The sequence below is a fragment of the Phocoena sinus genome, chromosome 9 (genome assembly GCF_008692025.1).
Source record: "Phocoena sinus isolate mPhoSin1 chromosome 9, mPhoSin1.pri, whole genome shotgun sequence".
Classification (NCBI taxonomy): domain Eukaryota; kingdom Metazoa; phylum Chordata; class Mammalia; order Artiodactyla; family Phocoenidae; genus Phocoena; species Phocoena sinus.
In genome coordinates, this window is record NC_045771.1 from 93,971,597 (window position 1) to 93,985,697 (window position 14,101).

The window sequence follows — 14,101 nt, forward strand, 5'->3', positions numbered from 1 at the left end:
GATTTTTCATTCAAAAGTAATTGCATTCAAAATCCATAGTGTAGTTCTTTGAGACATCATTTATTGGTGAGAAATGAAAATTACATGAAATAGGTAAAATTATAGGACAGGGAACATCCTCAAGAGTTCATCTGTTTTGTTGCTTCTGGGTATGGCTTACCTAAATCATACCAGAAATAGACAACTCTTATAAAGGTCTGGAGCTACTTCTGGAATATGTAAGACTGAGTTCAGAGGAGGCCTGTTAAATATAGGATTGACTATATGCCGATCTTAGTGGGTGTGAAAGTTGTTTTGTCTCAGAAATTACAGACATTGATGTTTAGATTTGTTTTTTGCTTTTCTCTGATCCATTAGCACTGAAAGCTGTAGCACAGAAAGTATAACTAGGAAACTTTTTCTTGAAGAACAACATGGAAAGAAGCAAAATAACTTTTCAAATAGTTTCTTAGGCCATCCCTTAAAATATCACAGTTCCCCAACCATCCATTCCATTTTCTCTCAGTCTAACCCTATTTAAACTCAAGGGGACAGCCAGGCTAGATGATATTTTGGGCATCTCACTGTGGGAGCTAACTCAGAATAATTTAGATGGTATTTAATCTCTGGACAAGAAAATAGTATGTTTGGCGTGTTAAGGGATCTTTGAAAATTTGTAGTTTTGTCTACTTTAAAAATTTTTTAAATTTTTAAATAAATTTTTATATTTATTTATTTATGATGTTGTTGTTGCTGTTGTTGTTTTTGGCTGTGCTGTGCAGTATGAACGATCTTATTTCCCTGACCAGGGATCGAACCTGTGTTCCATGCAGTGGAAGTCTTAACCACTGGACCGCCAGGGAATTCCCAGTTTTGTCTATCTTTTTAATTTAGCAGGCTCCCAGTGAATGGATTCTTCCAGTTATTTTCTGAAAAAGGTTTTGGTTTACATTTTTCAGAGTGGTAAAAGCATGTTTTTCTGTAGATGCATTCAATTGCTTGCCATTCACTTAAATTTTGTAGAACAAACCAGCCCACATCAGAACTGATTATTTCTTAATTGTAGAAATGACAAATCAACTCACTCATTTAAAATTTTTGCTTTCTAGTGATTGTCTGTAAAGGAGAGATGATGAATATTGGAATTAGAATAATACATGGAGGCAAGGTGGTAGTGAAAAGATCAGAAGCTTTGGGGTCAGAATTTCTGAGTTCCAGTTCTAGTTGTACCATTTGCTCTCTGTGACTTTGACAAGTTAATTTATCATCTAAATGTTTCTTTCATAATCTGTAAGATGGAGATACTATTGGTACTTACAGAATTCTTATTGAGAGTTAAATGTAACAGCATATGTTAAAGCACTTTGAAGAGCATGAAGTTGTACATGACGTTATGAACATGCAGGAGACCCGAAGCTAGCTTCTTACTGGTTTACTAAATACAAGATAGTTAAGTATCCAGACCTGGTCATGAAACCTTAAGGAAGGTAATTGAATCCAGTAATGTGGTAGAGGCAGTGGACTCAGGGTCACTTGGGGTCTCCTTCCGACTTAGCTGCTGAACGCTTGTAACATCTTACGATATTTAGGTAACCTTGCTGTTCCTCATCTATAACAAGGATTGCATGCTCCTAAGGGTTGTGCAAAAAGTTAGGTACTGATTTTAAAGTGCAGTATAGAATTTTGCCTTCTATAAGTCCGATTCCTCTAAGTTGTACCTTTAATGTTTGGAAGGGTAGAAAGTTTAAATTTATTATTAGAAAGAAATTCTTAGTATTAGGTCAGCAAGCATCCACGTGGGATACAGAGAATGGCACAAGTCAGTTTGTTACGTTTTCTCTTGAGTCGCCTATCTGGTGTGGCAGGTGCATCAGGAGGATGGACTCTTCTCTCCCTCATCTTCTTAAATCTTTCTTTACTTCCCTCCTTCTGGCATCCCAATTTCTTGTGTTTGTGGCTTCTGACTTGTGCTCTGTTGAGGCTGAGAAGGAGGTGCGTGGGTGGGAGATGGGGTGGAACTTTGAGCCTTTCAGGATGTGATTAAGAAAAATGATCTTCCTCTTCCAGGTTCTAGGTGAACATTCTAAAGACTTTCTCTTGTTGGTATTGTGCAACACTGTTAGCCTAAATGAAGTGCATTACAATGCTCTCTTTTCTCTGTCTTACCAGGGATCTGTTTGCCGGTAAGCAGCAGAGACTGATCTCTTAACAACTGTATACTTTCCTGCTTCTCTGCCTCCATTGATACGGGGACTTAACTATAGGATCCTTTCAAGTTCTAAAAATATGTGATTTAGGTTGGAGGACTCCTCCACTGAGGCACATAGGTGATAGATTTTGTTATGCCTATTTATAGGTGAAAAAGTGAAGGCACCTACTAGTAGAATTTACAGCTTTGAGTTCCGTGTTTCAGCCATTCAACAGAACTTCCTTCATGTAGGGGAAATGTTACTCTGTGAAAATTTGTATGTGACTGTGCTAAAAGCATATTCTTTAGCATCAGTGAATGGCTCGAGTAGATTTTGTGCTTGGAACAGAAGGTTCAGATACTGTGTAGTTCCAGAGTCGGTGCTCATAAAGTGTAGGCAGTGACTGTGGTGACTGTGTTCTTCCTAGTCGCTAAAACCCTCATTTGATCTGAATATACCACTTTTTGTTCTCTGTGCTGCTCTTTCTATTTCTACTAAAGATACTTTTCCTAACTAGGGTTGCAAGTCATACTTATGGTGGCTTTCATAATCAAAATATTACCATCATATTAAGAAGCTTAATTTCCTATTGATTTTCCCCACAATTCATTTAATTTAACCCCTCCCTCACCCAATCAATAATCCAAGTCTATGAATTCAAATTTCTAAGTATCTCATGAATACATCTGTTCCCTCTTTCCTCTGTCCTTGATTGAGGTTCCCATCTTGGCCTTTTCCCGTGAGCCCCTGTCAAATCTTTCTGATGGGTCTTCTAGAGCACTACACCAAGTATCTTAAAAAAGTCACATTTGTGCAGCCTTTTACATTCATAAAAAGTTTTTTTATACACCTTTTCTTATTTAATCTTCATACCAACTGATGAGGTAGATTTTGTCATTAGCAAGATTTTACAATTGACCAAAAAACTAACAAAGGCTAAGAACTTGCCAAAGGTTATGCAGTTAGTAAATAGTAGAAGAATTCATATTTTGGAAAATAGATCATTTTAAAATTCATGTGCCCTAGAGTAAAAACAAAATTTTCTGTAGATTACATTTATATAATGAATGCCTCATTTTGAAATAAAAATATGACATAGAGACATGGACATATTTAACAATAACTTCTTATTTTGAAAATGAAGCCAACTACTTAAAAAAAGTTTTAACATTTTTTGTTGTTTTATGAAGTAATTAGGTTGAGTAATATGACTAAGGAGAAAAATTCTTGGTGGGAGAATTCATGCCTCTTTATTGAACGTGTGCCAGAACTGATTTAAAGTTTCTTATGTACTTTTTAACCAGACAAGGTTTTAATGAATAACTTAGAAAACACATCATTTTTCTTTTTCATTTGGCAAACTCTGAAAGTAGTGAGAATAGATAATGGAGAAATGAATGAAATGTTAAAACAGTCTTAAACTGTGTTTGGGAAATAATCTTTTTAAATTTTTAATTTTATAATTTAGGAGATTGTGATGTAAAGGAAACAAATGAACACCTTTATAGGTGGTTGCCTATTTTTTTCCCCTTCTTCTCTAGATTGCATAACTTTCTAAAAATAAAAACCACTTTGAAATTTTCAAACTTTATTTTTTAAAGAACTAATTCAGGTTCTACTTATCAACTTTAAAATTTTAAAACAATTTTGTACTTACAGAAAAGTTGTAGACATAGTACAGAAAGTTCCTATACCCTTCATCCTAATGTTAACACTTTACAAAATCATAGTACAATGATCAAAACTAAGAAATTAACACGGGTATGATACTATTAACTAAACTCCACATTTTTTTCAGACTTCCCTAGTTTTTCCACTAATGTTCAGGTTTTACCTGTAATGAGTTTTTGAATACATGAATGAATGGGGGATGAGAAAATATATGAAAATAACATTGAAATAGTGAGAATGGAGAGATACACAAATGAATATGTAAAGTGAATGATTGGGAAGACTCTTAATATTTTTATGTTATAGTTTGTCCTCTAACTATAACTCTGTGTCTTAACTCTTAAGTAGAATATTCTTTTTCTTGTAGTTTTGTTGATGAGAGGCACACTCATTTTAGTTTTATAGGAAAATCATCATAAGTTGCTCTTACAAAAAGGTTACATTAACTTATCAAAAGAACCGAATACACTTAAAGCAGTTTCTAAGTGACCATGAAAAAAAACATTCTACTATTGATTTCTAGAATTAAAATTTAATAAAATAAAAACTTTACTTCATTTCCAAAAGTCTACTTATAAGTTTAAATCCAAATTATGATGAGATTCTAGGGCATATTGCTTAACAAGGTCAGTTAGTTACCCATTTTTCCTGAAATATATTTTTACTAAAGATTGTGAGTGATGAATTCCTATACTCATTGACATAAAAAGTACCACCCCATTTATCCCAGATTTGAGGAGAAGAGGCACATTGGTTAGTACTGTCACGGCATTAGGGCTCCTATGGAGCTCCAGATGTGGAAGGGGAGTTTGATTCCATGAGGATACACAGCCTCTTCTCTGATTCTGCCTGATTGCACCTGGGAATACCTAGTCACTTCACAGCCACAATGTGGTTCTCTGTGGGATTTTCTGCTTACTAAATGGTAATTTATTTTCACTTTCTTATTCCTCTGGCATGCTGACAATTCTTAGATGACAGGAATATGATTATGAGGGATTTCCAAAGTATGAGCATAGCCATCTCTGAATTACAATAGAATACAAATGGTACATCTTCTTTAATTATTGCTACCAAGCAGCCTTGAATGAAATGTAACTTCTAGAGTTCCCACTAAGTACATGTTCTTTAGCAGACCTTTAAAGAGATTTTTAAAATTTCTATTTTTCTGCTTTAATTACCAGCATTATAATGGTATTTAAAAAATAAAACAGCTTTATGGAGATATAATTCATATACCATATAATTCACCCATTTAAAGTGTACAATTCAGTGTTTTTTAGTATATTCACAGAGGTGTGCAATCAACTTCAGAACTTTTTCATCATCCCCAGAAGAAACCCCAGGCCCATTAACAGTACTCCCTATTCCTACTTGCCCCCAGCCCACAGTTCTACTTTTCTCTCTGTGGTTTTGCCTATTATGGATGTTTCATAAAAATGATATCATATAATATGTGGCATTTTGTGACTGGTTTCTTTCTCTTAGCATACTGTTTTCAGAATTCTTCCATGTTGTAGTATGTATTAGTACTTCGTTTTTATTGCCTGAAATATCCCGTCATCTGGCTGTACCACACTTTATTTATCCATTTACCAGTTGATGGACATTTGGGTTTCTTCCACTCTTAGGATATTGTGAATAATGCTGCTATGGAAATTTGTGCATATGTTTCTTGGGAGAATATATGTTTTCATACTCTTGGGTATATACCTAGAAGTGAAGTTGCTGGGTCATATGGTAGCTCTATATCTAAGTTTTTGAAGAACTGCCAGTCTTTTTCCACAGCGACTGCACCATTTTACAATCCTACTGGTGGCATATGAGTTTCAATTTTTTTCACATCCCTGCTAACACTTGTTATTATTTCTCTTTTTCATGATAGCCATTCTAGTGGGTGTGATGTGGTATCTCGTTGTGGTTTTGATTTGCATTTCCCTGGTGACTAATGATGTTGAGCATCTTTCAATGTGCTTATTAGCCATTGATATATCTTCTTTGGAGAAATGTGTATTTAAACCCTCTGCTTATTTTTTAATTGGGTTGTCTTTATTGTTTCGAGTTATAAGCACATTGTGGTTTTCATTTGCATTTCCCTGATGGCTAATGATGCTGAACATCTTTTCATATGCTTAATGACCATTTGTAGATCTTTGGAGAAATGTCTATTCAATTCTTTGCCCATTTAAAAAATGGTTATTTGTCTTCTTATTGAGTTGTAAGTATTCTTTATAAATTCTGTTTATAAGTTCCTTATCAGATATGTGATTTGCAAAAACTTTCTCCCATTTTTTATCTATTCATTTCCTTGATCATTTACTTTGAAACACATGTGATTTTTATTTTCATGATGTACCATTTATCTTTTTTCTTTTGCTGCTATTAGGTGTCATATCTAAGAAATCAATGCCAAATTGAAGATCATGAGGATTTACTCCTATATTTTCTTTTGTTTTATAGTTTTAGCTCTTATGTTTAGGTCTATGGTCCATTTAGAGTTAATTTTGTATATAGTGTGAGGAGGGAGTCCAGCTTCATTCTTTTGCATTCTTTTCACCAATTTTTGAGGACTATTCCTTCCCCATTGAATTATCTTGGTATGCTTGTCAAAAATGAATTGAAGGTGAGAATTTCTGTAGTCTGTATATCTGCCTTGTGCCATCCATGCTGCCTTGTTTGCAGTAGCTTTGTAGTAAGTTTTAAAATTGGGCAGTATGTGTCCACATTTGTTCTTCTTTTTCTAGGTTGTTTTGGCTATTCTTTGTCCCTGGAGTTTCCATATGAATTTTAGGATCAGATTTTATTTCTGCAAAAAAGGCACCTAGGATTTCAATAGGTGAAACAGTACTGAATCTGTAGATCAGTTTGGGAGTATTGCAGTATTAACAATTTTAAGTCATGACAATGGGATGTCTTTCCATTTATTTAGATCTTCTTTAATTTCTTTCAACAATATTTTGTAGTTTTCAGAGTTTAAGTTTATACTTCTTTTGTTAAATTTATTCCTCAGTACTTTATTCTTCTTGATGCTGTTGTAAACGAAATTGCTTCTTAATTTCATTTTTGGTTTATTTATTGTTATTGTGTAGAAATAAGATTGATTTTTGTATAATGCCTTGTATCTTGCAAACTTGCTGAACTCACTTATTAGTTCTAACAGATTTTTGGTGGATTTCTTAGGATTTTCTGTATACAAAATTATGTCACCTGCAAATAAAGGTAGTTTTATTTATTTCTTTCCAGCCTTTTATTTCTTTTTCTTTCCTAATTATACTGGTTAAAACCTCCAGTGTAATGTTTACTTGGAGTGATGAGAGCAGACATCCTTGTCTTGTTCCTAATGGGGCCAAGCATTCAGTCTTTCACCTTTAACTATGAGGTTAGCTGTTTTTTGTTTTTTGTTTTTCACATTTGCCCTTTATGAAATTGAAGAATTTCATTTCTGTTCCTAGTGTGGTGGTGTTGAGTATTTTATCATGAAGGGTGTTGAGTTTTATCATATGCTTATGTTGATTGATATTCAAGTGTTAAACCAACCTTCCATTCCTGAGAAAAATCCTGATTTGTCATGGTGTATAATCATTTTTATATGTTGCTGGATTCAGTTTGTTAGCATTTTGTTGGAATTTTTTGGTGTGTTCACATTCATCAGAGATGTTGGTCTGTAGCTTTATTTTCCTTTGATGTTTCTGTGTGGCTTGACCTCAGTTTTCACTGGTCTTATAGAATGAGTAGAGAAGTGTTTCCTCTCTTCCAGGTTTCAGAAGTATTTGTAAAGAGGTGGAATTCACTAGCAAAGCTAAAAAAAGCTTTTCGTTGTTGTTGTTGGAAGTTCAATTACTAATTCAATTTCTCTCCTTGTTATATGTCTGTTCAGTTTTTCTATTTATTCTTTAGTCAGTTTCAGTAGTTTCTGTCTTTTTAGGAATTTGTCCATTTCATCTAGATTATCAAAGTTGTTGGTATACAATTTTTCATTGTATTCCCATGTAATACTTTTCATTTCTGCAAGGTTGTTAGTGATGTTCCTTCTTTCACTCCTAATGTTAGTAATTTGAATGCTTCTCTTTTCATTTTCCTGGACAGTTCAGTTAAAAGTTGGTCAGTTTTACTGATCTTTTCAAAGAGCCAACTTTTTGTTTTGTTGATTTTCTCTATTGGAATTCTATTCTGTATTTCATTATTTTTTGCTCCAATATGTATTTCCTTCCTTTTGCTTGCTTTGGGTTTAGTTTACTCTTCTTGTTTTCAATGTCTTAAGGTGGAAGGCTAGGTAATTGATTTGAGATCTTTGTTCTTTTTTATTATAGGTATTTACAGTTATAAATTTGTCTCAAATACTGCTTTAGCTGCATCCATAAATATTGGTATGTTGTGCCCTTATTTTCATTCATCTTGAAGTATTTTCTAATTTCTTATATAATTTCCTCTGTTACTCATTGGTGTTTTGGGAGTAATGTTGTTTACTGTCCACATATTTTTGAGTTTCTCATATATGTCCGTTATTGATTCTAATTTCATTTCATTGTGATCTGAGAATATATTTTGTATGAACTCACTCATTTAAAATTTATTTTAGCTTGTTTTGGGGCCTAGGATATGGTCTGTCCTAGAGAATGTTCCATGTGCACTTGAGAATGTGCATTTTATATCTATTAGGTATACTTGGTTTATGGTGTTGTTTAAATTTTTTATTTCTTTTTTGATCCTCTATCTAGTTGTGCTGCTCACTATTCATATTTCAGTATTGACATCCCTACTGTTATTCATGAAGGGTTTATTTCTCCCTTCAAATCTGTCACTTTTGCTTTTTGTATTTTGGTGGTTCAATTTTTGGGTGCATGTATGATTTTAATTGTTATATCTTCCTGATGCATTGACCCTTTTCCATTATAAAATCTCTCTCTTTTTCTCTAGAGCTTTTTTTGTTTTAAGTTTATTTGTCTGCTATTAGTATAGCCACTCCAGCATTCTTATGGTTGCTGTTTGCATGATATATCCTTTCTCATGCTTTTATTTTCAGCCTATTTATAACTTTGAATCTAAAGTGTGTTAGCAAGCCTCTTTAAATTAGTATTTCATTAAACTTATTTGGCACAAATGGTCATTTTTAACAGTGACAATGTTGTCTCTAATGTATGGATGACAATATTTAGTTAATGTTCATACATATCATGCTATTATTCTGGATAATGTATTGATATTTTTAGAATATTGGGTATAGTCTCCATTTTTCTGGAGACTTAAAATGTAATATAAAGGATTTATTATATGATTTGTTTCTACTGCTCTGAGAAGTATAGAAAACTTCTCAAGAAATGTGATTATATTAATATTATAGTAAGAAAGCAGATGATGTCTATAAACTTAAATTTGAACTTACCTCTCACTTTTAATACATTAAATAATCTTAAATCCAAATGACAGTATTAATTTTAAATTTATGGATTCATGCCACTACAAGTTTTTCCAATAATAATAGTTAGAAGGCCCCCAGAAGTTTCCAATTTTTATGGCAATATCTTCCTTGAAATTGTGTTGAAGAGCAGGGAAAAATAGTTTAGTCGCTATACAGTCTCACTTGCTTTAAACAAATTTAGCTGTCTTGTAAGATGATTAACATAGTTTATGTATGGGCTTCAGAAAAGGCAAAATTAGCTTCTGAAAATGACTGAACAACAGCTGGAATTAATGAATAGCGAAGTGAATGAATGAATAAATCAACTAGGTGACATAGGTTTTTGTAGGCATTATGTGCAATGAAAGACTTGGCAGAATTCAAGGTAGTGAAAAATAGGAACTATCTGATACAACAATGATTAATAATAATGTTGACAAATAATTTGATAGCTAATTTTTATAGGGCACTTACTGTTTGCCTGGTACTATTCTAATATCTTTACATATGGGTCAAGGATTGGATTGTCAATAAGACTGACATGAATCGGTATCAAGCTTTACTTGTAATTTTAAGGATTCAAGCAATAAAAAGGCACAGGAGAAGCAGAAGGAGCTCCTGGACATTGAGATAGGACCCCAGTGCCTTTTTTCTCACAATAACAAAATTCTCAAACCCAGAGCAGTAGATAAGATCTCAAATGGAGTACATGGTTCACCTCATATTACATGAAACTGATGGGCTATTGGAACATTTCCATTTTATATCCAGATAGTTGCATAGCTCATGCCTTATGCCCCATAAATCTATAGATGCTAGGTTTCTTTACCGTAGTAATTCTAAAGCAGGAGTATCCTGCTAAAAGCCTTTTATATATAAATTCTTTTTTTTTTTTAAAGCAAATACCATTTGTGTATTTGCCAGTTATTAGCATGCTTATAAGGAGATTAGACCAGGTCTTCTGCCCTCTTCTTTCCTGGGAGAACCTCCTAACCCAACAAGAAAAAAAATACTTCTTTAACTCTTTCCTCTCCAACAGATTAACTCATTTAAATTCAAATTCACTTATTCACTTTTTTTGGTATAAATAATGTAAAATATATTAAGAAGGAACTTTAGACATGTTTTTAAAAGTCTTATTTCATTTGATTTGGTTTAGTTTTGTTGGTAGGGGGTAGATTCAGAAAAATAATAAATATACAGCAAATGTAAATATATCCTTACCACCAACAGCAATTTGTTGTACTTCTTGTGCGTGTATGTATGTGTGCACATGATACACAATTCTTTCTTTTATTTGACCTTAGGATATTTGTGAGCTCATATGATGTTTTTAATTTTCAGTTTCTCTGTTTTTCTTAACCTAACCCTCAAATCAGGATGGAGATCCAGTTCGTCCAGGAGTGGCCATGACTGATCTTGCCACTGGCCTTTATGCATATGGAGCCATTATGGCTGGATTGATACAAAGATATAAAACCGGAAAAGGACTGTTCATTGATTGTAACCTACTGTCATCCCAGGTACCAATCCAAATAACATTTTAGATAGTGGCATAAAGGCCACAGATAGTGTATCTGTGTTACACTTTTTCATATCAAATCCTGTGGTCACATGTGCAAAAACAAAAAGCAAAACAACAGAATTTCCCCCACCCCCCAAAAAAACCAAAATAACAGCAAAAGCTGTTCTGTTTTGGTGTCCTTGATATTGTCATATTAAAATAAATGGACCACGAAGATTTTGTTATAATGTAGACATTGCTGTTGAACCAGAATTTTAAAGACTGTTTTTTTTTTTTTTTTTGCGGTATGCGGGCCTCTCACTGCTGTGGCCTCTCCCGTTGTGGAGCACAGTCTCCGGACGCGCAGGCTCAGCGGCCATGGCTCACGGGCCCAGCCGCTCCGTGGCATGTGGGATCTTCCCGGACCGGGGCACGAACCTGTGGCCCTTGCATTGGCAGGCGGACTCCCAACCACTGCGCCACCAGGGAAGCCCTAAAGACTGTTTTTATTAGAATAGGTCTATTACTGTTTTTGAGACAGGAGTACAGTTGTTTCTGTTTCATGTCATGCAAGCTCTGTAACTTCTTTTTACCAGAGTTTATTCATCTTTTTTGTGCTATGGACCCTTTGGGTAATCTGGTGAAGTCTGTGAACCTTTCCTCAGAATTATGTTTTTAAATGCATAGAATGAGATACTTAGGATTACAGAGGGAGCTAATTATATTGAGATGTAGTTATTTCAATGTAAAAACCAATTTTGTGTTATAATAGTACATGTGTTGTTTTATTAATACATTAAAACAGGATATCTGTTAGTGGATTCAGTAACTGTTGCAATTTTGAGGTAGTGTTGAGCATGAATGATATTTTGAGATATCTGCAACTATAAGAAAATATGTAGAATATTTACTGGTGATCAGGTCATACTTAGGTACTGCTAATACTCCTGTGGTTTGTTGTCTACATGCATAATTGAAAAAAATGCTAAATTTTAGTTAGAGGTTGATGGAAATAAAGATATAATTTTTTTTTCATTCAAGTGAATTACTTCCCAAAATTCTTACCATAAGCTCCAGATTCAGAACCCTTGGTTTAGATAGCTGTCAGTTATGTTTGCCTCCTTTTCAGTGGATCAAACCTAGATGCGGTACCATATGTGGAAGTTGATTTTGAATAGGTAATTTTTCAAGGAGGGGAAAAAAAGAAAATATCTAATTTGTACAAGGAGACATTTTACTGTGGGAAAAATTACGTCATAGACAAAGACCTCAGTTGGGAATTTCAGATTTAAATGGCATACATGGGAAAATAGAAATCTTGGAACTCTGCTTTGGAGATTTTTTTCTTTTAGACAAAATTAAGGTAGTGCATAGAAGTAAAAAAACATTAATATGATTGAAAGTGAAATACTTTTTGAGTTTTCAACACTAGCTTTGAGTCACAGTCAGGGTTTTAATGGTTATAATAAAAGGGTAAAAGAACTCTCTCCAAATGAAAGATCTCTCTTCTTAACAGAGAAGCAGATGTCAGGTCTGAGAAGAAGCTGAAAGTTTTTTCCTTCCTCCCCTAATTTTATAGCTGTAAGGAACTCGAGGTAGGTTAAGTGATTGGGTAAAATTGCACATCCAGTAAATGTGGAAGCCGTGAAGATTTCATAGGTGTGTGACCTATGCAGTCACAGAAGGCACTAGGCTTAATTTAAATGCTCTGCTGTCACTGCCTTGAAATTCTTAATACTTTTTGAATGAGAGGTCCTACATTTTTCATTTTGCACCAGTACTCACAAATTATGTAGCTGGTCCTGTATTTGGGGCTCTGCTTAGGTCTTCAGATCTCTACCCAGACTGCTTTTCTTATGATATGTCAATGATGAATTAATTAGCTTCGGAAAAAATTCTCTTGTAGAGTATTATAGAGTTGAATTCTCTTCTAGTACCTAACACAGTGATTCACAGTCTGGAGGTGTGTGGTTCCATGGGGGTGGGCATGGAGGTGGGTGGAATCACTGGTAGGGCTGTTTCAAAGTGAGGGTACAGTAAATGCAAACTCATGCACACTTTGGGTGTGTGTCTATATTTGTTGTTCATGTTGCTCCTTGAGGCTGTAAGTTCCATGTGTGCAGGAATAATGTTTGTTCTTGCTTATAGCGGTATCCTCAAAGCCCAGCCCAGTATTTGTCAAATAGCAGGTCTAACAATCTTTGGAGATCAATCAGAGAACCACTGTTACCAATGGGTATGCCTCATAACCCTTAAACTTGCTTAGGGAAAATTAGAAAAAAGTAGAACATCATTGACTTAGGATAAGTCCTTGATAAACAACAAATGATGAAATGATTTGCTTTTGGCAAACATGGTAGCAGTGATTTAGCCTATTGTGCTGTAGCTAACCCAGTCAAAGGTAGCTAAAATTATTAGTGTATTTAAGGCTCATTAGCTACCTTTTTATAATTGACATATAACATTATATTAGTTTCAGGTGTAAACATAATGATCCGGTATTTGTATGTATTGTGAAATGGTCACCTCAATAAGTCTGGTTAGCATCCATCACCATATACAGTTACAAAAATTTTTTTTCTTGTGATAACTTTTAAGATCTACTCTTTTAGCAGCTATCAAATATGCAATATAGTGTTATTAACTGTAGTCACCATGCTGTACATTACATCACCATGACATTTATTGCATTATTGCAAGTTTATACCTTTTGACACCCTTCACCCATTTTGCCCATGTCCTGTCCCTCACCTCTGGCAACCACCAATCTGTTCTCTGTAGCTATGAATTTGGTATATTTTTTAAATAAAATTTTCAAAAAATTTTAGATTTTATATATAAGTGAGATCACATGGTACTTGTCTTTCTCTGTCTGACTTATTTCACTTAGCATAATGCCCTCAGGATCCATCTATGTTGTTGCAGATGACGAGATTTCCTTCTTTTTTATGAATAAATAATATTCCAGTGTATGTACATACCACATTTTCTTTATCTCTCCACCCACTGATGGACAATTACATTGTTTCTATATCTTGGCCATTGTCATTAACTACCTTTTAACAATAAAAATCTGTTATGCCTTATTTTAGAGCTTTGCACTTACACATCTACTATTTTATTTTGCTCTCATAATTATCATTGGAGGTACGTAGGTAGATCAGGTATTTCTATTCTCATTTTACTTATAAGAAAACTGAGGCTAAGAGAGGTTGACCTACTTGAGCAGCAGAGTCACAGCAAGACCTCTGATTTCTGACATCCTGAATCATTCTCTTTCCCCTGCTTAATGAAGGACAAGCTTTGACATTGAGGGACAGGCAAGCTCCAGCTTTCCTGTGGTGAAGCTAAAGGGGAGAA

At 34.2% G+C, this 14,101-nt stretch overlaps 1 protein-coding gene across 4 annotated transcripts in view; it reads left to right on the plus strand.

Moving 5' to 3' along the window:
- Positions 1-14,101, plus strand: part of SUGCT (succinyl-CoA:glutarate-CoA transferase) — a 764,199-nt gene that overhangs the window by 88,762 nt on the left and 661,336 nt on the right. For 3 of the 4 annotated variants that reach the window (XR_004351441.1, XR_004351440.1, XM_032643169.1), the window contains exon 8: positions 10,617-10,760. The exons of the other annotated variant lie outside the window; for it this stretch is intronic. Coding sequence is in view for 1 of the 3 variants with exons in the window: in XM_032643169.1 (XP_032499060.1) it covers positions 10,617-10,760 (144 nt within the window). In the remaining 2 variants the exon portion in view is untranslated. The remainder of the gene's footprint in view (positions 1-10,616; positions 10,761-14,101) is intronic. 4 annotated transcript variants of the gene reach the window in all.